The sequence below is a fragment of the Phyllopteryx taeniolatus genome, chromosome 19 (assembly GCF_024500385.1).
Source record: "Phyllopteryx taeniolatus isolate TA_2022b chromosome 19, UOR_Ptae_1.2, whole genome shotgun sequence".
Lineage (NCBI taxonomy): Eukaryota > Metazoa > Chordata > Actinopteri > Syngnathiformes > Syngnathidae > Phyllopteryx > Phyllopteryx taeniolatus.
Genome location: NC_084520.1, coordinates 1,897,178 through 1,922,011, shown reverse-complemented (window position 1 = coordinate 1,922,011; position 24,834 = coordinate 1,897,178). Strand labels below are relative to the sequence as shown.

The window sequence follows — 24,834 nt, the reverse complement described above, 5'->3', positions numbered from 1 at the left end:
TTTTCCTTCTTTTTTACCATTATTAGTGTTATTTTCTTTCTTTAGTTAGACCCCTTTTGTGTGTTTCCCTCTAGATCCCTTGTAGAAGTCATTAAATATTATTTAAGTACTATAAAATTCCACTCTTGGTTGTATTTTGTGTGTTCTGAGTTTAAGTAAACCTCTGTCATCTAGAACTCCAAATTTCATAAATTGTAGCAACCTTCAGATTACGAGACTGATAAAAAAAAAAGGTTTCTCATCATTTTTCCAAACTTTTATACCTATAAAAAGTGCCATATTAGTTTGATTTGCACAATTCAACTTACAATTACGGTAAACCGGAAGTAACGCAAGCATCGCTTCCGGCTTATTCTTTTCTCCTAAATTAATTACGATTTTATTTGACTGAAACCTGTTTTCCTGCCCACTGTCAATATTGCTTTGCATGGCTGCACTTTCTATTTTTGACACGCCACACAACAGAAGACAAATACATGCAGTCTATTTTACATTACTGGAGCTTGGTGGTGAAACAAACATTTGCTCTAGATGATGGCATTTATTAAAGTAGTGTTCAAATACACATGATGAAAATCTGTTGCAAATATTGCTGTGATCCATTGTCAGTCAAAGGTTTTCCAGCCCAGCAACTCTAGAGGAGCCAGATCCTAATAATCATTCATTCATCTTCCGTATCGCTTATCCTCACTCGGGTCGCCGGCGTGCTGCAGCCTATCCCAGCTGACTCTGGGCGAGAGGCGGTGTACACCCTGAACTGGTCCCCAGCCAATCACAGGGCACATACTGTATAAACAAACAACCATTCGCACTCACATTCACAACTACGGGCAATTTAGAGTCTTCAGTTAATCTACCATGCATGTTTTGGGGATGTGAGTACCCGGAGAAAACCCACGCAGGCACGGGGAGAACATGCAAAATCCACACAGGGGAGGCCGGATTTGAACCTAGGTCCTCAGAACTGTGAGGCAGATGTGCTAACCGGTTGTTCACCGTAGCGCCATCCTAATAATCAAATAATTCAAAATTTCAGGATGTTAATCCATGATTAAAATTTTACATCTTGATGTATTTATGTATTTATTGATGCAGCCTTAAAAAGAAGCAAATTCAAGAGCCGTTGAATCTATTTTTCATTATTCAACTTAACTTGAATAAAATGGAACTTGTTCATGTCGTAGGTAATTTTACAGTGTTCATCACACACGCACAATATTGGCAAGTGCAGATTGTAAACACAGTGATAACATCTGGAAGCTCCAGTTGAATTCAAACCATTACAATATTCTCAATTGTTCAACATTGGAAAATGATTCAGCTTCAGGCACATTGTCTTCCCACTGCATGGCAAGCAAAATTCAATGAGGGTCACATTTTTGACAGTGGCAACAAAAGCAGATCGTTAAAGATATATTGCAGGAAGTTTCAGTGTTGTTGCAGTGTCCACTACCTGTACCACCATCAAGTGTGTGTTGTAGACACAAGAAGTCACACTCCTCTGTCCACATTCCGCTCCCTTTTTTTTTTTTTTAATGCTTGTTACTGTTATGTCAAATAGAAGAAAAGAAGGACTCATCTGAGCCGAAGACAGCTGTCACATGCCAGCAGTCTGATTTTACAGTATATAATCAGATCATTTCCATGTACACAAAATATTCCAAAATGAGTGTGCTGCAGTCTGGGGCAGAGTAAGCAAGTTGACCTGCTCAATGAGGAAGATGTTGGATGAAAAGTCAGTCTGGTTTTAGAGATGTGGCTCCTTGGCGTCTTGTGAGGGGAGAGGGATGGGGAGTGGTGTTGGGTGGTTCGCTAACACATGCTACTCAAGGAAGTATGCAGCGTACAGGGCTTAGGAACCACCAGCGGGGACAGATCACCATAGACAGATCAGTTGAGTTGATCTTCATACTGTTTCCGGAAACAATCGCCAGCTGGGAAGAACTCCCAGCAACGCTCCTGGTACATCTTCCATACATAAGATTCCTTTAAGAGAGACAGGAAAAGGAAGTGGCTGATTGACAAAAAATGCATTGGCTTAAATTTGTTATGCGACAGGTGTTCGTAAGGTTTTTTTTTATAATGATATAGCTACAGTATAATGGTACAGTATTTTAAATCCTATATGTATATTATACAACTGTAAAACCTCACAGTAAGTGCAATAAACAAATCAGGAGACATTTTAATGTATGTAAACATGTGTAGAATGTATTCTTAAGGACACACATTGCTGAATGCCACATTCTTCATAAAAAGTGTGTGAGTGACACACAGAACGGTTTTTCAGGTGATGTTCACAATTATTTGGACAATGACTACGATTTTAGTACTTCGCCATCAAGATGTGGGCTTTCATGACAATACACCAGTTGTTTTCTAAAACGACTCCAATTAGAATTGCATAGTCACAGTCAACCACATTGTAAACCTATAATATAAGCAGACCAGTCACAAAGAGCTGGCGGTATCCCAAAACCTTGAGAGCTCAAGAGTTATGCAATTTGGTTCGACTATATTTTGCACTGTCAGGCAATTTTCTACACAAATGATTTTTTTTTTGGAAAGGGATTGTCAAGCAAATCATCTTTGCTTTATTTATTTATTTATTACAATGTTGAATGTACTTTATTTGAGTTACGTGCAGTGTGAGGAAAAAGTATATGAACCCTTTGAATGTTTTTTCATTTCTGCATAAATTAGTCATCAAATTTCTGCCTAAATTGGTCATTAAGTAGTCGGCTCTTCATCTAAATCACAAGGATAAACAGAGTTTGCTCAAACTAATACCTCCAAAAAATTATATGTTTTCATGTTTTTCTAGAGCATAACATTAACATTCACAGGACAGAGAGGAAAAAGTGAGTGGACCCTTTGATTTAATAACTGGTTGACCCTCCTTTGGCAGCAATAATGTTTCCTGTAGTTGCAGATGAGGCATGCACAACGATCATTATGAATTTTGGACTATTCATCTTGACAAAACTGTTGCAGTTCAGCGAGATTCCCGAGATGTCTGGTGTGAATCATTCTCTTGAGGTCATTGCCACAGCATCTCACTCGGTTTGTGGTCGGGACTTTGTCTGCGCTACTCCAGAACACGTATTGTCTTCTTCTGAAGCTATTCTGTTGTCGATTTGCCTCTGTTTTTGAATCATTGTCGTGTTGCAACACCCATCCTCTTTTCAGCTTCAACTATTCTACAGATGGCCTCAAGTGCTTCTGCGAAATATCATAATAAATGTGTTAATTCATTTTTCCATTGATGATAGCAAGCTGCTCAGGCCCTGAGGTGCCAAAGCACAGCCATACCATGAGGCTCCCTCTACCATGCTTCACAGTTGGGATAATGTTTTTATGTTGGTGTGCTGTGCCATTTTTCCTACAGCCCCTCCTTGGAAGAGACGCAACAGTGCTGAACTTTCTCCATTTATAGACTTTTTGTCTAACCATGGACTGATGAACATCAAGAGATACTTTAGAGATACTTTTGTAATCTTTTCCACCTTTATACAAGTTTATATACAGCGGCTGAAGTAAGTATTTAGCACGTCACTATTTTGGTCACTAAATATATTTCCAAAGGTGCTATTGATATGAAGTTTTCACCAAATGTTGGGAACAATCCAAGTAATCCATACAAATAAAGTAGAACAAATTAGATGAGAAATTAAGTTGTGTGTAATAATGTGAAATGAAACAGGGAAAAAGTATTGAACACATGACGAAAGGGAGGTGGGAAAAGGCAAGCCAAGAGAACACCTAAACTCTATCAATAATCAAACAGCAATCCAGCCCCTTGTCAGTGCAAGTGAATATCAGCTGGTTCAGTCCTAATTGATGGCCTATAAAAAGGTCTCATTGCCAAGGTGTGAGTTTTCTTATCCATCTCATGATGGATAAGAAAAAAGAGTAATTGTTGCAAAACATAATGATGGCATTGGTTACAGGCGCATATCAAAGCTTCTGAATGTTCCAGTGAGCACGGTTGGGGCCATAAAACGTAAGTGGAAAGCCAATCATACCACCATGAATTTGCCTCGATCAGCTGCTCCTCGCAATATTTCTGACAGAGGGGTGCAAAGAATAATCAGAAGAGTTGTCCAAGAGCCAAGGACCACCTGTGGAGAGCTTCAAAAAGACCTGGAATTAGCAGGTACTGTTGTCACAAGGAAAACAGTGAGTAATGCACTCCGAACAAAAAAAAAGCATGTCAAAGCTCGTTTAAATTTTGCTGAACAACATTTGGACAAGCGAGTTAAATAGTGGGAAAATATAGTCTGGTAGGATGAGAGCAAAATTGAACTGTTTGGATGCCATAATGCACACTACGTTTGGAGGAGAAATGGCACTGCTAATCACCCTAAAAACACCATACCATACCAACAGTGTGGTTCGGAGGTGGGAATGATGGTGTGGGGTTGATTTTCAGCAAATGGTACTGGTAAACATTACATTATTGAAGGAAGGATGAGTGGGCAAATGTACCGAGAGATTCCGGACAAAAATCTGCTGCCATCTACGAGGATGATGAAATTGAAATGAGGGTGGAAATTTCAGCAGAATCCAATCCAATCCAAAACATTCTGCCAAGGAAAATCTCAATTGGTTTCAAAGAAAAAAAATAAAGCTGCTAGAATGGCCCAGCTTATCACCTGACTTGAATCCAATGAAAAATCTATGGAAAGAACTGAAACTCAAGGTCCATAAAAGAACCCCACGGAACCTTCAATATTTGAAGACTGATTGGGTGGAGGAATGGGCCAAACTCACACCAGAGCAATGCATGCGACAAGTTTCCCCATCGTCTTGAACCTCTCATTGCAAACAAAAGCTTTTGTACAAAGTATTAAATAAATATAAGTTGGTGTGTTCAATACTTTTTCCCTGTGTAATTTCACATTATTATGCACAACTTAATTTCTGATCTTATTTGTTCCACTTCTTTGTATGTATGGATTACTTGGGTTGTTCCCAACATCTGGTGAAATTTTAATGTCAATAGCACCTTTGGAAATATATTTAATGAGAAAATGGTGAAATGTCAAATACTTATTTCAGCCGCTGTATAAAGTCCTGACCTCAACCCAAACGAGATACTGTGGCATGACCTCAAGAGAACTACTCACACCAGACATCTCAGGAATTTTGCTGAACTGCAACAGTTTTGTAAAGAGGAATGGTCCAAAATTCATCCTGATCATTGTGCGCCTAGAGGAAACGTTTGGTTGAGGGTCCAAAGGAGGGTCAACCAGTTATTAAATCCAAGGGTTCACTTACTTTTTTATCTCTGTCCTGGGAATGTTTATGTTATTGTCAATAAAATATGAAAACATAAAAAATGTTTGTGTTTGGGTTCACATTTTACCCCACTGTAGTAGTTTACTTAACCCTCCTTTGTAGATAAAGCGCTATATAACTGCAATCTGTTTACCATTTACCATCTGTTCTTTTGGTACACAAAACAAATCTCATGTAAAAACCATAAAGAAATTACACAATTCCATCCATTTTCTATACTGCTTCTCCTCATTAGGTTTGCGGGTATGCTGAAGCCTATACCAGCTAATTTCGGGCGACCCTGGACTGGACCAAAGCGACCCTGGACTGGACAAAAGCCAATCGCATGGCACACAGACAAATATAGACAATCATTCACACTCAAATTCACACCTAAGGACATTGTAAAGTCATAAATTAACCTATCATGTAAGTTTTTAGAATGTGGGAGGAAACCGGAGTACCCGGAGAAAACCCACGCAAGCACGGGGAGAATATGCAAACTCCACAGAGGCAGGCTGGAGCCTGGATTCAAATCCATGACCTGTGAACTGTGGGGCAGACGTGCTAACCAGTCTTCCACCGTGTTTCCATACATCTTTAAAATATGAACACGCGTCACGGGTAAAGTTATTTATACTTTACTACTACTAATAAGATTGATATGAATGGTAAGACGGTTTACCTGGCCTGTGTGCTCTGTTTCATCTTTGTTGATAAGATACATCACAAAGAATCTGCAACAAAAAAAAGACATCACACATGCCATTACAGAAATCCATCATCCATCCATCCATGTTTTTGGAATATGGGAGTACCTTAGAACTATGAGGCAAATGGGCTAACTCAGGTGGGCGATTCAATTTCTGAAGGGGCCACATGGAAAAACTGGAACGGTTGTCGAGGTCCACCCAATGCTAAGCTCAATTGTGTTCAATGTGAATGTAATGTCTCTATAAAGCAGTAAATTGTATTACATTAATAAGCTACTACTTGCGTATACAGTACATGACATATTTTGTTATAATTAGAAAATAAAGATGGTTCAAGGACCTCTCTACTGCTGTGAACATTGGCATTTATTTCATAGTTCTGGCTTCAAAATGAAAATCTTCCAAAATAGATTCAGTCATAATTTTAGGCTTCTTTTCTGATGACAAAATAGATTTTCAGCCAGATTTTGGCTGTCCGTAAATAGGTCGAAATCATGCGTGAGCCTGCTGACGTCAGGGACAGAGGGGAGCACATTTATTTATTCAACTAGTACGTGTTCTGGGGCGTTATCATCGCGAATATTTCAAGGTTAGATAGATTTCCGTAGGCTTGTTTTGTTAAAAATTGATCGGTGGAATGCTTTGTTGGAGAAGGAAAGTAGTCTGCATGAGGTAAGTGCTGCAGATTTATAGAACAGTTTAGTCAGCTCATTGTTTTATTTATTTAATCACTAATGGCTGTAAGACCTTTGAAAAAGAGTTTGGATGGATGACGTAACACATGCGTTTGCTTTAAAGGCTTTTTGTACGGTGGTGGCTCGGGCTGGGCATTGTTAGGACCCTCATGATTCCATTTGATATCGTTTTTTTTTAGGTTGCAATTCGATTCAATATTGATTTAAATGCTCCGATATCAATTCATTAAGAAGCGGGAATACAAAAAACAATTAAGAGTAAATTTCAACAATTTTAAAATATTAAATTTTGATGCCATGTAAACATGTAATATATCACGTCACATTTTCTTAGCAATAAAATATCTGAACATAAAAAATCTGCACATAACTTATTTCTGCACATGGAGTCCAAAAGTTAAAAAAACATGACACCTGTGTATAAACACTGAAAAGGTAAAGTGCCTGTAAACTTAATGTTCATTTCTTTTGAAAATGGTAATTAAGATAAAAAAATGTGCATAATAATAACTTATTTGTTCATATGGAGTAAGTTAAAACATGATGACGTGCATGTGTACTTAATATTTCTTTACTTATTAGGGTTGGGGTTACTATTGTTATTATTATTATACTAGTGTACTATGATACTAACTAATTTGCTACTGTAAGTAGTTTACGGCATTGTGACAATTTCATATATACCACATATTACTTCTATTAGTTTTACACAACATGGCCAGGACACACATAAGTACTGTGCTGACTAAGAGCTGATGATGAACACAACTGTGAAAAGCAAAATGTTAACTATTTACTGTAAAGGGTGAGAATATCACTTTTGTGAAAAGGCACAATTTGCAACACTTGAGTTCAAAACCACGATTTGTTTGTACTCACAGCGTTAACAGTTTTGCTCGAAATAATGTTTGTTTTAAAAATGCTGTCAAATGAAAGCAAATTTATTTATATAGCACCTTTTATACATTAAAAATGTAACACCTAGCGCTTTACAGCAATTCAAATGACGAAAAAGCTCTAAAGGTATTTGAGACTGAAGAGATAAGACTATCTGACTGACAAGACGTGTTCAACATATGAACAAAAAATGGACTGTTTACGGTCTACTGATTACTGGCGTGTTGGAGTGTTTATGTATGTTTGTGGTGTTTGAGAGATGAATGCTGGAATCTTGGCCAAGTGTTTGAGGAAAGTGCGTTGTTTGATTGATTACAGGAAGATGTGTTGTTCGCTGTGGATACTGTATGTATCTGTATGCGTGTTATGACTCACGTAATGAGTTGTGAGCAGTCATTGCAGGGGAAAATAAGTTGTTGGAAAATGCTTTTTTTTAATGTTTTTTTTTTTGAGAATTGGTGATTAACTAGTGTAACGATATTGTAGAGCAAGAGTTTTGTTTTCATGAAGTAGTGAGAATGAGGCCAGAGACCTGAACGGGAGTAGCCTACTGATAACAAGATAGATTCCATTGGGGGGAAAAAAAAGGAGCTTGTTCAAAATGTTAGAATAGTGCAACTCAACGTTCAGACAAAATAATAATATTGATTGAATTAATTTATTAGGTTGGGATACTTATCAGTGTGCATTCAAAGTTAAATATAGTACAATTTTAAAATTTTTAACATAAACATTATTTTATTTTTGTGCATGGCAGCACAAGTCGCATCACACATCGCATTATTATTATGTTCGACACATAATTGATTGCCACAAAATCTGAATTTATAGATTCACTTAGAGCCAATTCAACAGGCTGCAAACACAGCACTAATATTGGCATTATCATAGTGGTACATATGATGATTGTTCTAAAAACATTTGTCTATAATATTTAACTCTTTATGGAACATTCACTTATTTGGGTTTACATATGAAGCAATATAGACTAAGTTGTGCATATTTGTCATTAGGTCAACAGGGTATGATGTGGCGGTTTCCCACATGCAATATATACTGTATATTACAAATTACACAAAGTACAAGATGTTTATGGTTGAAAAGGCACACAGGGGCCTTACTAAAATTCTTACTTGCGTACTGGCATACAGTCAGCAAAGATACGTTTTAACAGTGGGCAGTCTGGTCCCTTTGGTGAAAACTTTAGTCTCTCGCATGCTTGCCACTGCATTTGTCCACTATTGACCGGTGACCCCTGATGACCCACTGACAACGTCCCCTGCTACTGACCGGCATTTTCCTGACCTTTCATCTCAATGACTCATATTTCTCAGTCTCACTTCATTGCATGACTGACTTACAAACCTGCTTATGAAGGATTTTCTTAAACCTAAGATGTGAATTTCTAGGTTGTTTTTGTAAAGACGTTATACTGTTATATCGTTTTGATTGCTCCAAGCTATTTTAGTAATTTTTGGTTACTTAGCTTGGCGTGAGCGAAGCTTGCAACGAGAGGACAGCTGGTACCCGGCACTGCGTTTGTATGATATTAATACTGTATGTCATCGTAATAAATTAGCAATGTTTTTTTTAGCATATTGAATTTGCGATTGAACATACTTTTGGGGTGCTGATGTGTTGATCTGAATGTGCAATGTTATATGATAGCAATATAAGGTATAATAGCAACTAGAACAAAGCAGTGTTTGGAAACTCAAACAAGATGGCTCTTTTTTTTCCGAAATGTTGTCCTTTTTAAGAGATGGGGTGACTCCACCCGACAGTTACGATACATCAAATTTGAATATATACTGCCACTTTAAAGTATAGTACATTCCTTTGTCCACACTGGCTAAGTAGCAAATTTGGTCTCCAGTTCTGTCGCTGACATCACACCAAGATATGGCGGCGAATCGATTTTGGCAATGAAAAAGGGTGTTCGCAGGGCAATTTCTTATCTACCGATTGTTCTAAAACGGACTGATATGATTGAAAACGGCTGTCAGTGTCATGTGTGTGTGTGTGTGTTCCGGGTTTTGTCTTCCCCCCTGTTTCACACACACCTGCTCCTGTGAGCATCTTCACCACCTGTGCCTCGTTCACCCTAATTACCCCTTGTATATAACCTCGTGTCTCATTCCCTCTCGTTGCCAGTTCGTTGTACCTTGTTGTCGCGTTCCAGCATTCCTTGTTTCATAGACTCACAGTAAGGCTTGACCCTGTTCCGATTATCGACCTTGTCTCTTTGCCTCATGTTTTTGGATACTGTTGCCTCTTTTGGATTGCCTGCCTGTGTACCGACCTATGCCCGTCTATTAAACCTCTCTTTTTGGGTCCTATCCGCTGCTCCGTTCATGACAGTCAGTCTCATTTTCTTGAGCAAAAAATACATAAAGAGAAATAAAGGCCATCTGGAAGCAATACTGTAGGTCCTTTATCCAAATTATAAGCAGTCATATTAAAATTACATGTATAATGCACACATTTTAACATTATACCAAGATTTAATCTACATCCACAAAAAACATGTCTATAGTGTGCAAAAATTTAAGTTTTTATACTGTGTCAGGTGAAGATTTCAGAAGGCTTCAGTGTATACAGGAAAATCTTCGTCTTCTTCAATATACTGTTTTTAAAAACGTTTTATTAACATCCAGCCATCAATATTCTATACCTATACCTCTAGCACTCATTAGAGTCTGGGGTGAGATGGAGCTTATACCAGCTGACATTTGGTGAGAGATGAGGTTCACCCTGGTGTGGTATTCTGAAGAAGCAGTCTTATCCTCTTTCTTGACTAATTCTATACTTTTCACTCACATTATTTGTTGCTTATAATATAGAGGTAAAATGTTATCCATCCATCCATTTTCTTCCACTTATCCGAGGTCGGGGGCAGTAGCTTTAGTAGGGACGCCCAGACTTTCCTCTCCCCTGCCACTTCAGCCAGCTCTTCTTGGGGGATGCTGAGGCATTCCCAGGCAAGCCGTGAGACATAGTCTCTCCAGCGTGTCCTGTCCTGGATCGTCCCCAGGGTCTCCTCCCGGTGGGACATGCCTGGAACACCTCACCAGTGAGGCGTCCAGGAGGCATCCTACACGGGACACGGTCGAACGCCTTCTCCAAGTCCACATGTAGACTGGTACATACATACATACTCCCAAAGCACCCCCCACACGACTCCTCGAGGGACAGGGTCAAACGCCTTCTCCAAGTCCACAAAACACACATAGAATGGTTGGGCCAGGACAAAAACCACACTGCTCCTCCTGAATCCGAGATTCGACTTCCCGACGGACCCTCCTCTCCAGCAACCCTAATAGACCTTACCAGGGAGGCTGCGGAGTGTGAGCCCCCTGTAGTTGGAACACACCCTCCGGTCCCCCTTCCTAAAAAGGGGGACCACCACCCCAGTCTGCCAATCCAGAGGCACTGTGCTCGAGGTCTACGCGATGTTGCAGAGGCGTGTCAACCAGCCCCACAACATCGAGAGCCTTTAGAAACTCCGGGCGAATCTCATCCACCCCTGAGGCCATGCCACCGAGGAGCTTTTTAACCACCTCGGTGACCTCAACCCCAGAGATAGGAGAGCCCGCCTCAGAGATCCCAGACTCTGCTTCCTCATGGGAAGGCATGTCGGTGGAATTGAGGAGATCTTCGAAGTATTCTCCCCACCGACTCACAACATCCCGAGTCGACGTCAGCAGTGCCCCATCCCCACGATAAACAGTGTTGATGGTGGACTGTTTCTTACTCATCCCACGCAAGTTTTTGTCTCAGTGACCACCCGAGCTGCATTCTGTTTGGCCAGCCTGTAGTCATCAGCTGCCTCAGGAGTTCCACGGGCCAAAAAGCCCCCATAGGACTCGTTCTTCAGCTTGACGGCATCCCTTACCGGTGGTGTCCACCAATGGGTTCGGGGATTGCCATCACGACATGCACCGACCACCATATGGGCACAGCTCCGGTCAGCCGCCTCAGCAAGGAAGGCACGGAACATGAGCATTGAAGTCCCCCAGCAGAACGATGGAGTGCCCAGTGGGAGCGCTCTCCAGCACCCCCTCCAAGGACTCCAAAGAGGTTGGGTACTCTGAACTGCTGTTTGGTGCATAGGCACAAACAACAGTCAGGACCCGTCCCCCCACCTGAAGGCAGAGGGAGGTTACCCTCTCGTCCACTGAAGTGAACCACAATGTTCAGGCACCGACCCGGGGGGCAATAAGTATACCCACACCTTCTTGGAGCCTTGGTGCCACCTTGGGCAATTCCAGAGTCGAAGAGAGTCCAACCCCTCTCAAGAGGACTGGTACCAGAGCCCAAGCCGTGTGTGGAGGCGTGCCCGACTATATCTAGTCGGAACTCCTCGACTTCACACACAACCTCAGGCTCCTTACCTGCCAGAGAGGTGAAATTCCACGTCCCTAGAGCCAGCTTCTGTAGCCGGATTGGCTCGCCAAGGTCCCTGCCTTTGGCCACCGCCCGGCTCACACTGCACCCGACCCCTATGGCCCCTCCCACCAGTGGTGAGCCTATTGGAAGAGGGACCCACGTTACCCTTTTCGAGCTGTGCCCATACGAGCCCCATGGGTACAGGCCCGGCCACCAGGCGCTCGCCTTCGAGCCCCAACTCCAGCCCTGGCTCCAGAGGGGAGCCCCAGTGACCCACATCGGGGCGAGGGAAAACAAGATCCAACATTTGTACTCTTCATAAGGGGTCTTTGAGCGTACTTTGTTTGGTCCATCACCTCAGATCTGTTTGCCATGGGTGGCCCTACCAGGGGCATGAAGCCCCAGACAACTTAGCTTCATTGGGACGCACAAATCCCTCCACCACGATAAGGTAACGGCTCAAGGAGGGGATAAAATGGTATCGTATTACTAACCTGTATATGAATTTGCGAAAGTTTTGGAACTATTGCATGTCTTAACCGTTATTATGACTGTATAAAGACAAGAGTGTAATGGGTTTAATGAGTAGTTAAGATCATTTATTCACTTGTATTCGCGGAGCTTGAAGTGCAACACGTAATTGTGCAACTCACGTGATTTTTATGAAGCTTTTAGTCCTTCCTGTTATGCACTTTTGTCTTTCCCGTTATAAAAAGAAGTGTATTCCAATGGGCCACCACCATTTGCTCTGTCAATGATTGCTTTCACTATATATGCCCAATTTTTTTCAATCATCAATAACTTTCTGAAAATAATACAAAGCATGGCTGTTTCAGCATAGGAGACATTTACTCATATACTGTAACAACCAAGGGGGCATAAAAAAATTGCTAAATTAGTATTTATTTTTACGTCTTTATCAAATTATATGAAAATGAGATTTATGTATATATCGCCCTCGTTTTCTAAACATAAATAGGTGTCTCAGCATTTTTATCTCAGAGCAAGGAAAAATAAGTTTTTGATTTTCAAAAAATCTCTCTCTCACAAATAATTCAAACAAATGTAGTTTGTTAGTTAGTTCGAGCTCTCAGTGCCATGAGGCACACATAGGCCGCAATTGCGGTTTCTGTAATCTCTAGGACGCACGAGATCGGGCACTCCCGGGCGAGGGGTGATCGCAGATGTACTTACAGGTAATTGGACAAGTTGTGCTCCTGTAGAGTGTGTGTCTCAAAGCCATGTGGCACTGTATCGAAGTAGTCATTGCCTATTCCACAGATAAAACATTTTGTCTGAAAGAGAATAAAAAGTTAAATAACTGCTGTATGCTAATTTGACATTCCTAGACTTTGTTTTGCTATCGCTTATTCACTGCATCATGCTGCAGTTGATTATGGTTTGTCTTTGCTGTTTACCTCCATGTCTTCTTTCACTTGTTCTTGTTGATCCCGCAGTTCTCCAAAAGCGTCAATGATTAAACCTAGGATTTTTCAAAAGACAGATAATGAAATTTCAACACTGGTTTCAGCCAGTGGAACTTTCATTTTGTTTTGTTAGCTAAAGTGAATATGTTTTCAGCCTTTCCAATAGTTGACAGGATTTTGCTTTATATTATATACTGTATATCTGAAATGTACCCCGCCCCCCAAAAAAAATGCAGAGGAACTGGTTTGTGCTTTTGTCCCTTTCAGCCTGGATATCTGTAGCTCTAGTATCAGGCTGCTGCAACAAGTCTCGAAAGACTCTCCGCTGCCTGGTGCTTTGGCCCTCTTGGGATTGCTATGTTTATTCATTCACAAATGTTTGCCAGCATGTATCCTATATGTACTGTTCTGTATTTTGGGGGGTTAGCCATATGTGAACTTCAATTGAATTCACTTCAAACTCCCCTTGGGAAAATTGTGTGCCGGGAAAAGAGTTTTGAGTGACGCTGTTCAAGTGATGAAGTGAACTGAATTGGCGAAGGCAATTGGTCAATAATGGATCCTGAAGAATATAGTTACACATTAGGGAATGCCCTCACCGAGATGCTGTACTTGTGCAAAAGTGTTTGCGATTAGGCTGCATGGTTCACCTTGGATGATTGCCAGAAGGATTACAATGACAAAGAAAAAGAAGGTGATGTCAAATATGATGCGATACATCTCATATTCGTCTCCAGCTGGGTCCTCAATCTGGTCACCGATGCCTCCCCCTGCTCGCACACCAACATACATGTGGAACATGTAGCACTGGTAGAAAAAAAAGGATATGGGAAAGAGCGGGAGACAGTGAATGTAACTTGCTGGATTTAAAAGGTGGACCTTTATTAAATTATCATAATGCAATAATTCATAGTTGATTAAAACAACTTTTCGTTGTAGGATTATCTTAACCATCTTATAATGAGAATTTTCTGGAGTTAAACTACGTGACTAAAGCCCCAGTTCCAGTTGAGGAAAACAGTCCCAAAGTATAATGTTGCCACCACCATGCTTCAGTGTAGGTATGTAGTTCTTCTGGTTATGAGTGGTGTTGTGTTTGCGCCAAACATAGCTTTTGCCGTTATGCCCAAAAGGTTCAACCTTGGTTTATTCAGACCACAAATAATTTTAACCACATGTTGGGGAGATTTTGTTATGGTCCGATGAAACCAAAGTTGATTCAAAACTGAATTGTGGCATCCAGCTCCTTGTTAGAAAACAGCAAGTTTTGCAAAAAAGTACTAGACCACTGAACAGTTGGACATGTTCATTCAAAAGTTTAGAGAAAGGTCAAATTAAGTTAACCTGTAAATTCAGTGGTGCCTTGACCTATGAGTGACCTTATGTTTTTTTTTTTTTTTTTTTTGGAGATGCGAACCGTCATTTGGCCAGTTTTTTGCTTTGTGTAGCGAGCTCAAACTTGAGATATGTGTACTGTATGGTGGAACTGGTCTCAGGTCAACTCACTTCACAAAAGCAGCGCTTGGGAAAATAGTGAACAATTCTTCACAAAAGGATTCAAGCTGTTTAATGCCACTTCCAGATTAGGTTTACTCGCAAACTAAAACAAACTAAAACATAAAACAAAGATAATTGCACCTTGTGTATTTAAAAGGGCCATATCTTAGACTTTTAACACTAAAAAACCCAGGGTTTTCTTACTCATGCAGCAGGGGTGTTTTATTTCAGTACGCTTTTTATATTTTATTTGATAGCACTACTTTCATGTGTATATGAATGGTATGTGTATGTTACATATACATAAGTTTTTTTTTATTTATTTTTTTTTTTAACCATGTAGCACTTTGTGCGACTGTGGACATTGTAAAGTGTGCTATATAAATAAACACGGAAAATCCTGGTGAAAACCACAATATAAGAAAACGTATTAAAAAATAGATATAAACATTGACGGGAAATGTAAAAGCAGGCCTACTGGGTGTGGTACGGAGGAAGGGTGAACGTCGACTGAACAATAGACAATAGATGGACAAATAGCTCGCTCACGACACATAGTTCACTTACTCGGTCAACTAGGAAACGAAGATGCAGAAAGTTTACAGCACTCAGCAGGCTTTGGATTTTGATCCTGAACCAAGTCAACCCTTGCGACTCCACTGGAGAAGTGATTGCCCTTCAGCTGAGTTCAGACTCAGAAATTTCTTCTGGTAAGATTTCCTAAACATCCTATTTTAATTTGTTGATTATGGCACTTGTGTTTTAGGAAAATATGAAAACAATGCTCAATTTAATCTCACGCTGCAGATGGAGAGCCAACTGTGTTGGTCAGAAGAACAGTGTCGAGTCGCTTACAGAGTTTTTTCTGTTTCGTCACACTTGGCATGCAAGAACAATCATGCCACTGAGCGCTGCGTTGCGTGGCAGTGCCAAGTATGTTCAGACTATGTAGACGGTTGAACAGCTCACTATATCCACATGGGGCACAGATGTGTGTGTTTATATATTTCCATCCATCCATTTTCTTAACCGCTTCTCCTCACTAGGGTCGCGGGCGTGCTGGAGGTTTTCCCAGCTGTCATCGGGCAGGAGGCGGGGTACACCCTGAACTGGTTGCCAGCCAATCGCAGGGCACATAGAAACAAACAACCATTCGCACTCACAGTCATGCCTACGGGCAATTTAGAGTCTCCAATTAATGCATGTTTTTGGGATGTGGGAGGAAACCGGAGTACCCGGAGAAAACCCACGCAGGCACGGGGAGAACATGCAAACTCCACACAGGCGGGGCCGGGGATTGAATCCGGGTCCTCAGAACTGTGAGGCTGACGCTCTAACCAGTCGTCCACCGTGCGGCCTTTATATATTTCATTGGAGTAATTTATAAGTAAAGAAGTATTGTTTGAATCTTGTGCATCAGCAATAAATCTCAACTTCTTCTTCTTTTCCTTTCGGCTTGTCCCGTTAGGGGTCGCCACAGCGCGTCATCCTTTTCCATGAGAGCCTATCTCCTGCATCCTCCTCTCGAACACCAACTGCCATCATGTCTTCTCTCACGACATTCATCAACCTTCTCTTTGGTCTTCCTCTAGCTCTCTTGCCTGGCAGCTCCATCCTCATCATCCTTCTACCAATATACTCACTATTTCTCCTCTGGACGTGTCCAAACCATTGAAGTCTGCTCTCTCTAACTTTGTCTCCAAAACATCGAACCTTGGCTGTCCCTCTGATGAGCTCATTTCTAATTTTATCCTTCCTGTTGTCTCTTCAGTGCCACTGTTTCTAATCCGTACATCATGTCTGGCCTCACCACTGTTTTATAAACTTTGCCCTTCATCCTTGCAGAGACTCTTCTGTCACATAACACACCTGACACCTTCCTCCACCCGTTCCAACCTGCTTGGACCCGTTTCTTCACTTCCTGACCACACTCACCATTGCTCTGGACGGTTGACCCCAAGTATTTAAAATCCTCTACCCTTGCTATCTCTTCTCCCTGTAGCCTCATTCTTCCCCCACCACCCCTCTCATTCATGCACATATATTCTGTTTTACTTCAGCTAATCTTCATTCCTCTTCTTTCCAGTGCATGCCTCCATCTTTCTAACTGTTCCTCCACCTGCTCCCTGCTTTCACTGCAGATCACAATGTCATCTGCAAACATCATGGTCCACGGGGATTCCAGTCTAACCTCATCTGTCAGCCTATCCATCACCACTGCAAAAAGGAAGGGGCTCAGGGATGATCCCTGATGCAGTCCCACGTCCACCTTAAATTCTTCAGTCACACCTACAGCACACCTCACCGCTGTTCTGCTGCCCTCGTACATGTCCTGTATTATTCTAACATACTTCTCTGCCACTCCAGACTTCCGCATGCAGTACCACAGTTCCTCTCTGGGTACTCTGTCATAGGCTTTCTCTAGATCTACAAAGACACAATCTAGCTCCTTCTGACCTTCTCTGTACTTTTCCATCAACATACTCAAGGCAACTAATGCATCTGTGGTACTCTTTCTTTCTGTTGCTCGCAATTACTCACTTCTGTCCTGAGTCTAGCCTCCACTACTCATTCCCATAACGTCATTGTGTGGCTCATCAACTTCATTCCTCTATAGTTGCCACAGCTCTGCACATCACCTTTGTTCTTAAAAATGGGCACCAGTACACTTTTCCTCCATTCCTCAGGCATCTTCTCACGCATTAGAATTCTATTGAACAAGCTGGTCAAAAACTCCACAGCCACCTCTCCTAGATGCTTCCATACCTCCACAGGAATATCATCAGGACCAACTGCCTTTCCATTTTTCATTCTCTTTAATGCCTTTCTAACTTACCCCTTACTAATCATTGCCACTTCCTGGTCCACCACACGCCTCTTCTACTCTCCCTTCTCTATCATTTTCCTCATTCATCAACTCCTCGAAGTATTCTTTCCATCTAGCTAGCACACTGCTGGCACCAGTCAACATATTTCCATCTCTATCCTTAATCACCCTAACCTGCTGCACATCCTTCCCATCTCTATCCCTCTGTCTGGCTAGCCTGTAGAGATCCTTTTTCTCCTTCTTTAGTGTCCAACCTGCCATACATGTCATCATATGCCTCTTGTTTTGCCTTTGCCACCTCTACCTTTGCCCTGTGTCGCATCTCAATGTATTCCTTTCGCCTCTCCTCGGTCCTCTCAGTGTCCCACTTCTTCTTAGCTAACCTTTTTCCTTGTATGATTTCCTGTACTGTGAGGTTGCACCACCAAGTCTCCGTCTCTCCTTTCCTGCCAGAAGATACACCAAGTACTCTCCTGCCTGCTTCTCTGATCACCTTGGCTGCAGTGGTCCAGTCTTCTGGAAGCTCCTCCCGTCCACCGAGAGCCTGTATCACCTCTTCCCGAAAAGCTGCACAACACTCGTCCTGTCTCAGCATCCACCACATGGTTCTCTTCTCTGCCTTTGTCTTCCTAATTTTCCTCCCCACCACCAGAGTCATCTTACACACCACCATCCTATGCTGTCTAGCCACACTCTCCCCTACCACTACCTTACAGTCGGTGACCTCCTTCAGATTACATCGTCTGCACAAGATGTAATCCACCTGCGTGCTTCTACCTCCGCTCTTGTAGGTCACCCTATGTTCGTGCCTCTTCTGGGAAAAAAAAGTGTTCACTACAGCCATTTGCATCCTTGTTGCAAAGTCTACCACCATCTGTCCCTCCAAGTTCCTTTCCTGGATGCCGTACTTACTTTCTTTCTTTCTTCATCACCCCTATTACCTTCACCAACATGTCCATTACAATCTGCACCAATTACGACTCCCTCTCTGTCTGGGATGCTCAGAACTACATCATCTAGCTCCTTCCAGAATTTCTCTTTCACCTCTAGGTCACATCCTACATGTGGGGCATAGCCACTAATCACATTACACATAACACCCTCAATTTCAAATTTCAGCCTCATCACTCGATCTGATACTCTTTTCACCTCCAAGACATTCTTTGCCAACTCTTCTTTTAAAATAAGCCCGACTCCATTTCTCTTCCCATCTACACCATGGTAAAATAATTTAAACCCTGCCCCTAAACTTCTAGCCTTACTGCCTTTCCAGCTGGTCTCCTGGACACACAATATATCAACCTTTCTCCTAATCATCATGTCAACCAACTTCCGAGATTTTCCTGTCATAGTCCCAACATTCAAAGTCCCCACATTCAGTTCTAGGCTCCGTGCTTTCCTCTTCTCTTTCTGCCGAAGAACCCGCTTTCCACCTCTTCTTCTTCTTTGACTTCGACCCACAGTAGCTGAATTTCCAACGGCGCCCTGCAGGTTCACGCCGGCGGTGGCGGACGTTGTTAACCCGGGCCACGACCGATCCGGTATGGAATTCTTTGGATGAACGCTCATATTTGTTTGGCAAGGTTTTAAGCCGGATGCCCTTCCTGACGCAACCCTCTGCATTTATCTGGGCTTGGGACCGGCCTACAGTTTGCGCTGACTTGTGCCCCCCATAGGGCTGCATTAGCAATAAATCTCAACAAGAAATGAAAAAACTGATGACCTCTTACTAAGAAGGGAGGGGAAAACATTATTTTGTTGTGATCACAAAAGTGGAAATATTACTAGTTGTACCCTGTTGAACACAGTGCTGTGAGAAACTATTCTACACTAGTTCTAAACTGCTACCTCTCTCGTTACATTACAACTCACTGATTTTAATCGAAATTACTGGCTGCACGCTTACACAACAAGGCATACTTTTTGTTTGATACATCTCATCACAGATACACGCCCAGATCTCCTTATAAACATATAGTTGCATTACACTTTGCCGCACGGACACAACAAACGCACAAAATATCACCGCAGGGTACGTTCGGAAATTCAGTCCGATGCTCTCACCGGCAGCCAATCATATTGCAGCTCAGCTTGTCCTGCCTTGAACTCACATTGTGGTACTCAGACAGAACGAGCACCATTTTCTATAACTTTACTAATGAACGTGTTGGCTATTGGCAGGGATACGTCAGTAACTATAAACTGTTCATAAAAAGGTCTGGGTGTGTATCTGTAATGGGATGTATCAAACAAAAGTGTATGCAGTGTTGTGTAAGCATACAGCCAGTAATTTCTATCAACTTACTCAGGTAAAGGCAAAGCAACATCATTTCTCTTTCAGCAACTGTGTAAAGAGTAGAGAGTAATTGCCTCATTTACAGAACAATAGTGACAAGATGGTGAAGAATGGTGAAAAAAATGAACGAGCCAGCCCTTTTGGCAATGCAAATTAGAAAAGCAAAATTGCTGGGCTGTTCACACATGAGTTGGGATATTAGTTCAAACTAATCCAGCCACTGGGCTCCTCTTGAGGCATTATAGCTAGAAAAGCCAAATGTCTGGGCTTTGGGCATTCTAGTGTTGAACCGCTGTCTTATTGCTAACGCTAATTTGCATCTATGTTAAGCAATGGATTGAAAACAAACGGTGCAACAACAACGTACACTGACAATAAAACAGTACTCACATTAATACATCCTTGACCCTTTGCGCGAAACGACTAATATTGGTGCCATACTGATGAGCTGAGACAGACGTTGAGATGTCATTATGAATCCCATCCAGACAGGACTGCATGCAGCAGCCAATCATATTGCAGCTAAGCTTGTCCTGCCTAGAACTCAAGGGGAATTCATAGTAACGCCTCAATGAACCGTATAACTGTCTGTCTGTCTTATACTGCCCCCATGTGGCCAAGGTGGGGACACCAGAAGGAGCAGTATTCAATAGATGCAATGTGACATAAACTGTTTATCCATTTATCTATTGTCTTTCTGCTTATCCAGGCTAAGGTCGTGGGGCAGCAGCGTAAACAGGGAAGCCCAAACTTTCCTCTCCCAAGCCACTAAGTTCACTAAGCTCTTCCAGGGAGATCCTGAGGCATTCCAAGGCTAGCCGGGAGACAGCTTGAGACATCCTCCCGGTGGGACGTGCCCGGAACACCTCACCAGGGAGGCGTCAAAGGGGCATGCCCGAGCCACCTCATCTGGCTTCTCTCGATGCGGAGGGTCAGTGGTTTTACTCTGAGCCCTTCCCAGGTGACCAAGCTTCTCATCCTATCTAAGGGAGAGCCGGACACCCTGCGGCGGGAACTCACATTCGGCCGCTTGTATTCACCATCTTGTTCTTTCAATCACTGCCCTCAGCTCATGACCATAGATGAGAGTGGGAATGTAGATCAACTAGTAAATCAAGAGTTTTGCCTTCCTGCTCAGCTCCTTCTTCACCACAACAGACAGATGCAGAGTCCGCATCACTGCAGACGCTGCACCAATCCACCTATCGCTCTCAGGCTTTAGTCGTCATGAACAAGACCCTAAGATCTCATCCCTGACTCAGAGAGAGCACTACAAGTGCTTTCAACTTGTATTTAATTTGTATTCATGTGTGTAATGTTGTTTGAGAAGTCCAATTTATGTGATTTGCGCATTCAAGTGAAACCTCAAGTTCCGCCACTGACCAGAAGTTGTGCAATTTTGAGTTTCAAAATAACAGTGTAAACATGAAGTGCTTTGTTTGTTGCTTAAATGTTGCTATCCTAACATCATTTTGCTAGATTAGAACAGAATAGAATGCCTTTTATTGTCACTGTACAAAGATTTGCTTTGTAAAGTGTACTTTCTTAGAAAACCACACCCACACAACTAAACATGTATGCACGTAGAGACAGGAATTATATTGAAGGGAAAAATTGAAGTCAAGGAGAAGTCACACACATTTTGAATTTGCAAGTATTTTCATGAGTATCCTACAAAGGGTAAATTTATTAAACTTTGCAACCTGATGCATTTTTTTTAGTTTCACGTTCATGTGTGTATTATTGTTATTTGAGCTGTCACATCTTTTGTGCATGGGTGGTAATGTCACAGTGGCTGCAGGAGCTTTTTTTTTTCCCTTCCTGTCCTGTTCAGCTGCATGGCTTTGCAGAATGGTGGCTCTGTATGCCTTTGTGCTGGAACAGTTTTGCTGTGCCACAGGGGAGTTTGAAATACGTACTCTGCTTATTTTGATACTTTTTAATTATTCAGATTTTTATTTAAAATGCAGCTGGACAGAAAAAGGTTTTCGGAAACACACAAGGACAGAGTGGACAAGGGGATTAGGGGTGAGGACCACAGCAGAACAATAGTGATACAGTCTAGATATTTGAACACAAGTAACATTACAACAGTCAAATCGTGTTATTATTTGTGGATGGGGAAGGGGGTGCGGGGGGTGGGCAGGACAGGATGTGGGAAATGAGCGAGGCACTTCTACTGACGAGTGGCGCGGTGGGACACCTGTAAGAACCTGTGAGTTGATATGTTAGTCTATCCTGTGTTGTTATTAGTGGTCCCAGCACAAGCAATTAAAGCCTATACTGTGTCTCTCGAACTTATTAGTGAATGAACACATACCAGGCATTTTAGTCAACTGGTGTACGGAGTTGCTGAGCCGGCACATTGAGGAAGGGTGGGACCCCTCCACCCACAAGGTGGGGTGGGGGGGTGGGGGGGGCAAGCCAGTGAGCCAGTTCAGCAGGGGACCCAACCAGGGGGACGCCACCGACCCCCCCAGGACCCAGGGAGGTCCCGAGCCCAACCGAATCGCCCCGACCAGCCTCAAAGGGAGGGGCACGGGCAATGGACAACTGCCCCCCACGCCCTCCCCCCCACCCATCGGGCCCGATCGGAGCCCATGGGGGCCCCAGCCACCAACAAGGCCCAACGCAGGAGCCAGCCCCGCCTACTAAAAATGTGCAGTGTGTGTGAAGTGAGAGGCTAGACTCCTGCGGGTCTGGCCCAGCCCGACCGGCTGGCAAACCACAGAGAAAAGGGGGGAAGCCCTCCCCAAAACCGACCGTAGCCCAGTGACCAGAACAGGGCGCAGAAGACGGGCCCGTCCGAGGCAGGAGGCCCTGACACCCTATCATAAGCGCCAAGTTAGCCGGGGACCCCACACAGACAGAGTGAGAGAGGGGCGACGACCACGGCGGAGCGCAACGGGGAGAGGGAAGACAAGGACACAGGCCCGGGACGCAGCAGCACAGCCCCCAACCCCTCACCCGGGGACCAGGACGAGACCCCCAGAGTGGGGCCAGCGGACACCTCCCCGGCACCCAGGGATGGAGAACAGCCCTCGGATCGGCACCCCCCAAGAGGGCAACACGGACACAGCCAGACCCAAGAGGAGAAGCGGAAAACAGGCCCAGCATCCCCAGAGGCCCACATCGCAGATCCAGAAGGATAGGGGTACAAGTGCATGCAAGTGACCAATGTCGTCCACAGATATGATTAGGTCACATTACATTACATTTACGTTACACATTACATTACATTTCTGTATGACAAACAGAATCAAGCTTCAAGGTTCATCATTTTAATGAAAGGTGACAAACCTTTCTTAAAGTTATCCATTTGCCTATTACGTTTGGCAGATATATTTTCGATTGTTATATACTCTAGGACCAGATTTTGCTATTGGTTAAGGTTGATAGCTTGTTTATCTTTCTTTCTGGATTTAAGCATACGCACAGATTCATACATGTGGATGTTTTCGTGCTTACGACATTTTCTGGATTCAAACATACGCCATGTTTCAGTAGGAAATCCATGCAAGTTTTGATACATGAGGCCCCAGAAACGGGTGTACAATGCCAAAGAGCATGAAAATAAGTGTCTGGAGCATTTTCAGTATAATAAGTACATATGTTTGATTTTGAATAGCCCATTTTATGCATAATTTCATGCAGACCTATGGGGGGCACAAGCCAGTGCGAACTGTAGGCCGGTCCCAAGCCCGGATAAATGCAGAGGGTTGTGTCAGGAAGGACATCCAGCTTAAAACTTTGCCAAACAAATATGAGCGTTCATCCAAAGAATTCCATACCGGATCGGTTGTGGCCCGGGTTAACAACGTCCGCCACCGGGGGTGTAAACCTGCAGGGCGCCGGTGCAAATTCAGCTATTGTTGGTCAAAGTCAAAGAAGAAGAAGACGTGGAAAGCGGGTTCTTCGGCAGAAAGAGAAGAGGAAAGCACGGAGCCTAGAACTGAATGTGGGGACTTTGAATGTTGGTACTATGACAGGAAAGTCTCGGGAGTTGGTTGCCATGATGATTAGGAGAAAGGTTGCTATATTGTGTGTCCAGGAGACCAGGTGGAAAGGCAGTAAGGCTATAAGTTTAGGGACAGGGTTTAAATTATTTTACTATTGTGTAGATGGGAAGAGAAATGGAGTCGGGGTTATTTTAAAAGAAGAGTTGGCTAAGAATGTCTTGGAGGTGAAAAGAGTATCAGATCGAGTGATGAGGCTGAAACTTGAAATTGAGGGTGTGATGGATAATGTGATTATTGGCTATGCCCCACAGGTAGGATGTGACCTAGAGGTGAAAGAGAAATTCTGGAAGGAGCTAGACGAACTAGTTCTGAGCATCACAGACAGAGAGAGAGTAATGATTGGTGCAGATTGAAATGGACATGAAGGAAATAGGGGTGATGAAGAAGTGATGGGTAAGTACGTCCAGGAAAGGAACTTGGAGGGACTTTGCAAAAAGGATGCAAATGGCTGTAGTGAACACTTTTTTCCAGAAGAGGTACGAACATAGGGTGACCTACAAGAGCGGAGGGAGAAGCACGCAGGTGTATTACATTTTGTGCAGACGATGTAATCTGAAGGAGGTTACCGACAGTAAGGTAGTGGTAGGGGAGAGTGTGGCTAAACAGCATAGGATGGTGGTGTGTAAGATGACTCTGGTGGTGGGGAGGAAGATTAGGAAGACAAAGGCAGAGCAGAGAACTATGTGGTGGAAGCTGAGACAGGATGAGTGTTGTGCAGCTTTTCGGGAAGAGGTGAGACAGGCTCTTGGTGGACAGGAGGAGCTTCCAGAAGACTGGACCACTGCAGCCAAGGA

At 42.9% G+C, this 24,834-nt stretch overlaps 1 protein-coding gene across 2 annotated transcripts in view; it reads right to left on the bottom strand.

Moving 5' to 3' along the window:
* Positions 1 to 1,051: 1,051 nt before the first annotated feature.
* Positions 1,052 to 24,834, bottom strand: part of ryr2a (ryanodine receptor 2a (cardiac)) — a 325,067-nt gene continuing 301,284 nt past the window's right edge. For both annotated transcript variants that reach the window (XM_061755631.1, XM_061755632.1), the window contains 5 exons: positions 14,052 to 14,208; positions 13,393 to 13,457; positions 13,169 to 13,269; positions 5,966 to 6,017; positions 1,052 to 1,986 (listed from right to left, as the gene is read on the bottom strand). In XM_061755631.1, coding sequence (XP_061611615.1) covers positions 1,891 to 1,986; positions 5,966 to 6,017; positions 13,169 to 13,269; positions 13,393 to 13,457; positions 14,052 to 14,208 — 471 coding nt within the window. In that variant the 3' untranslated portion in view covers positions 1,052 to 1,890. The remainder of the gene's footprint in view (positions 1,987 to 5,965; positions 6,018 to 13,168; positions 13,270 to 13,392; positions 13,458 to 14,051; positions 14,209 to 24,834) is intronic.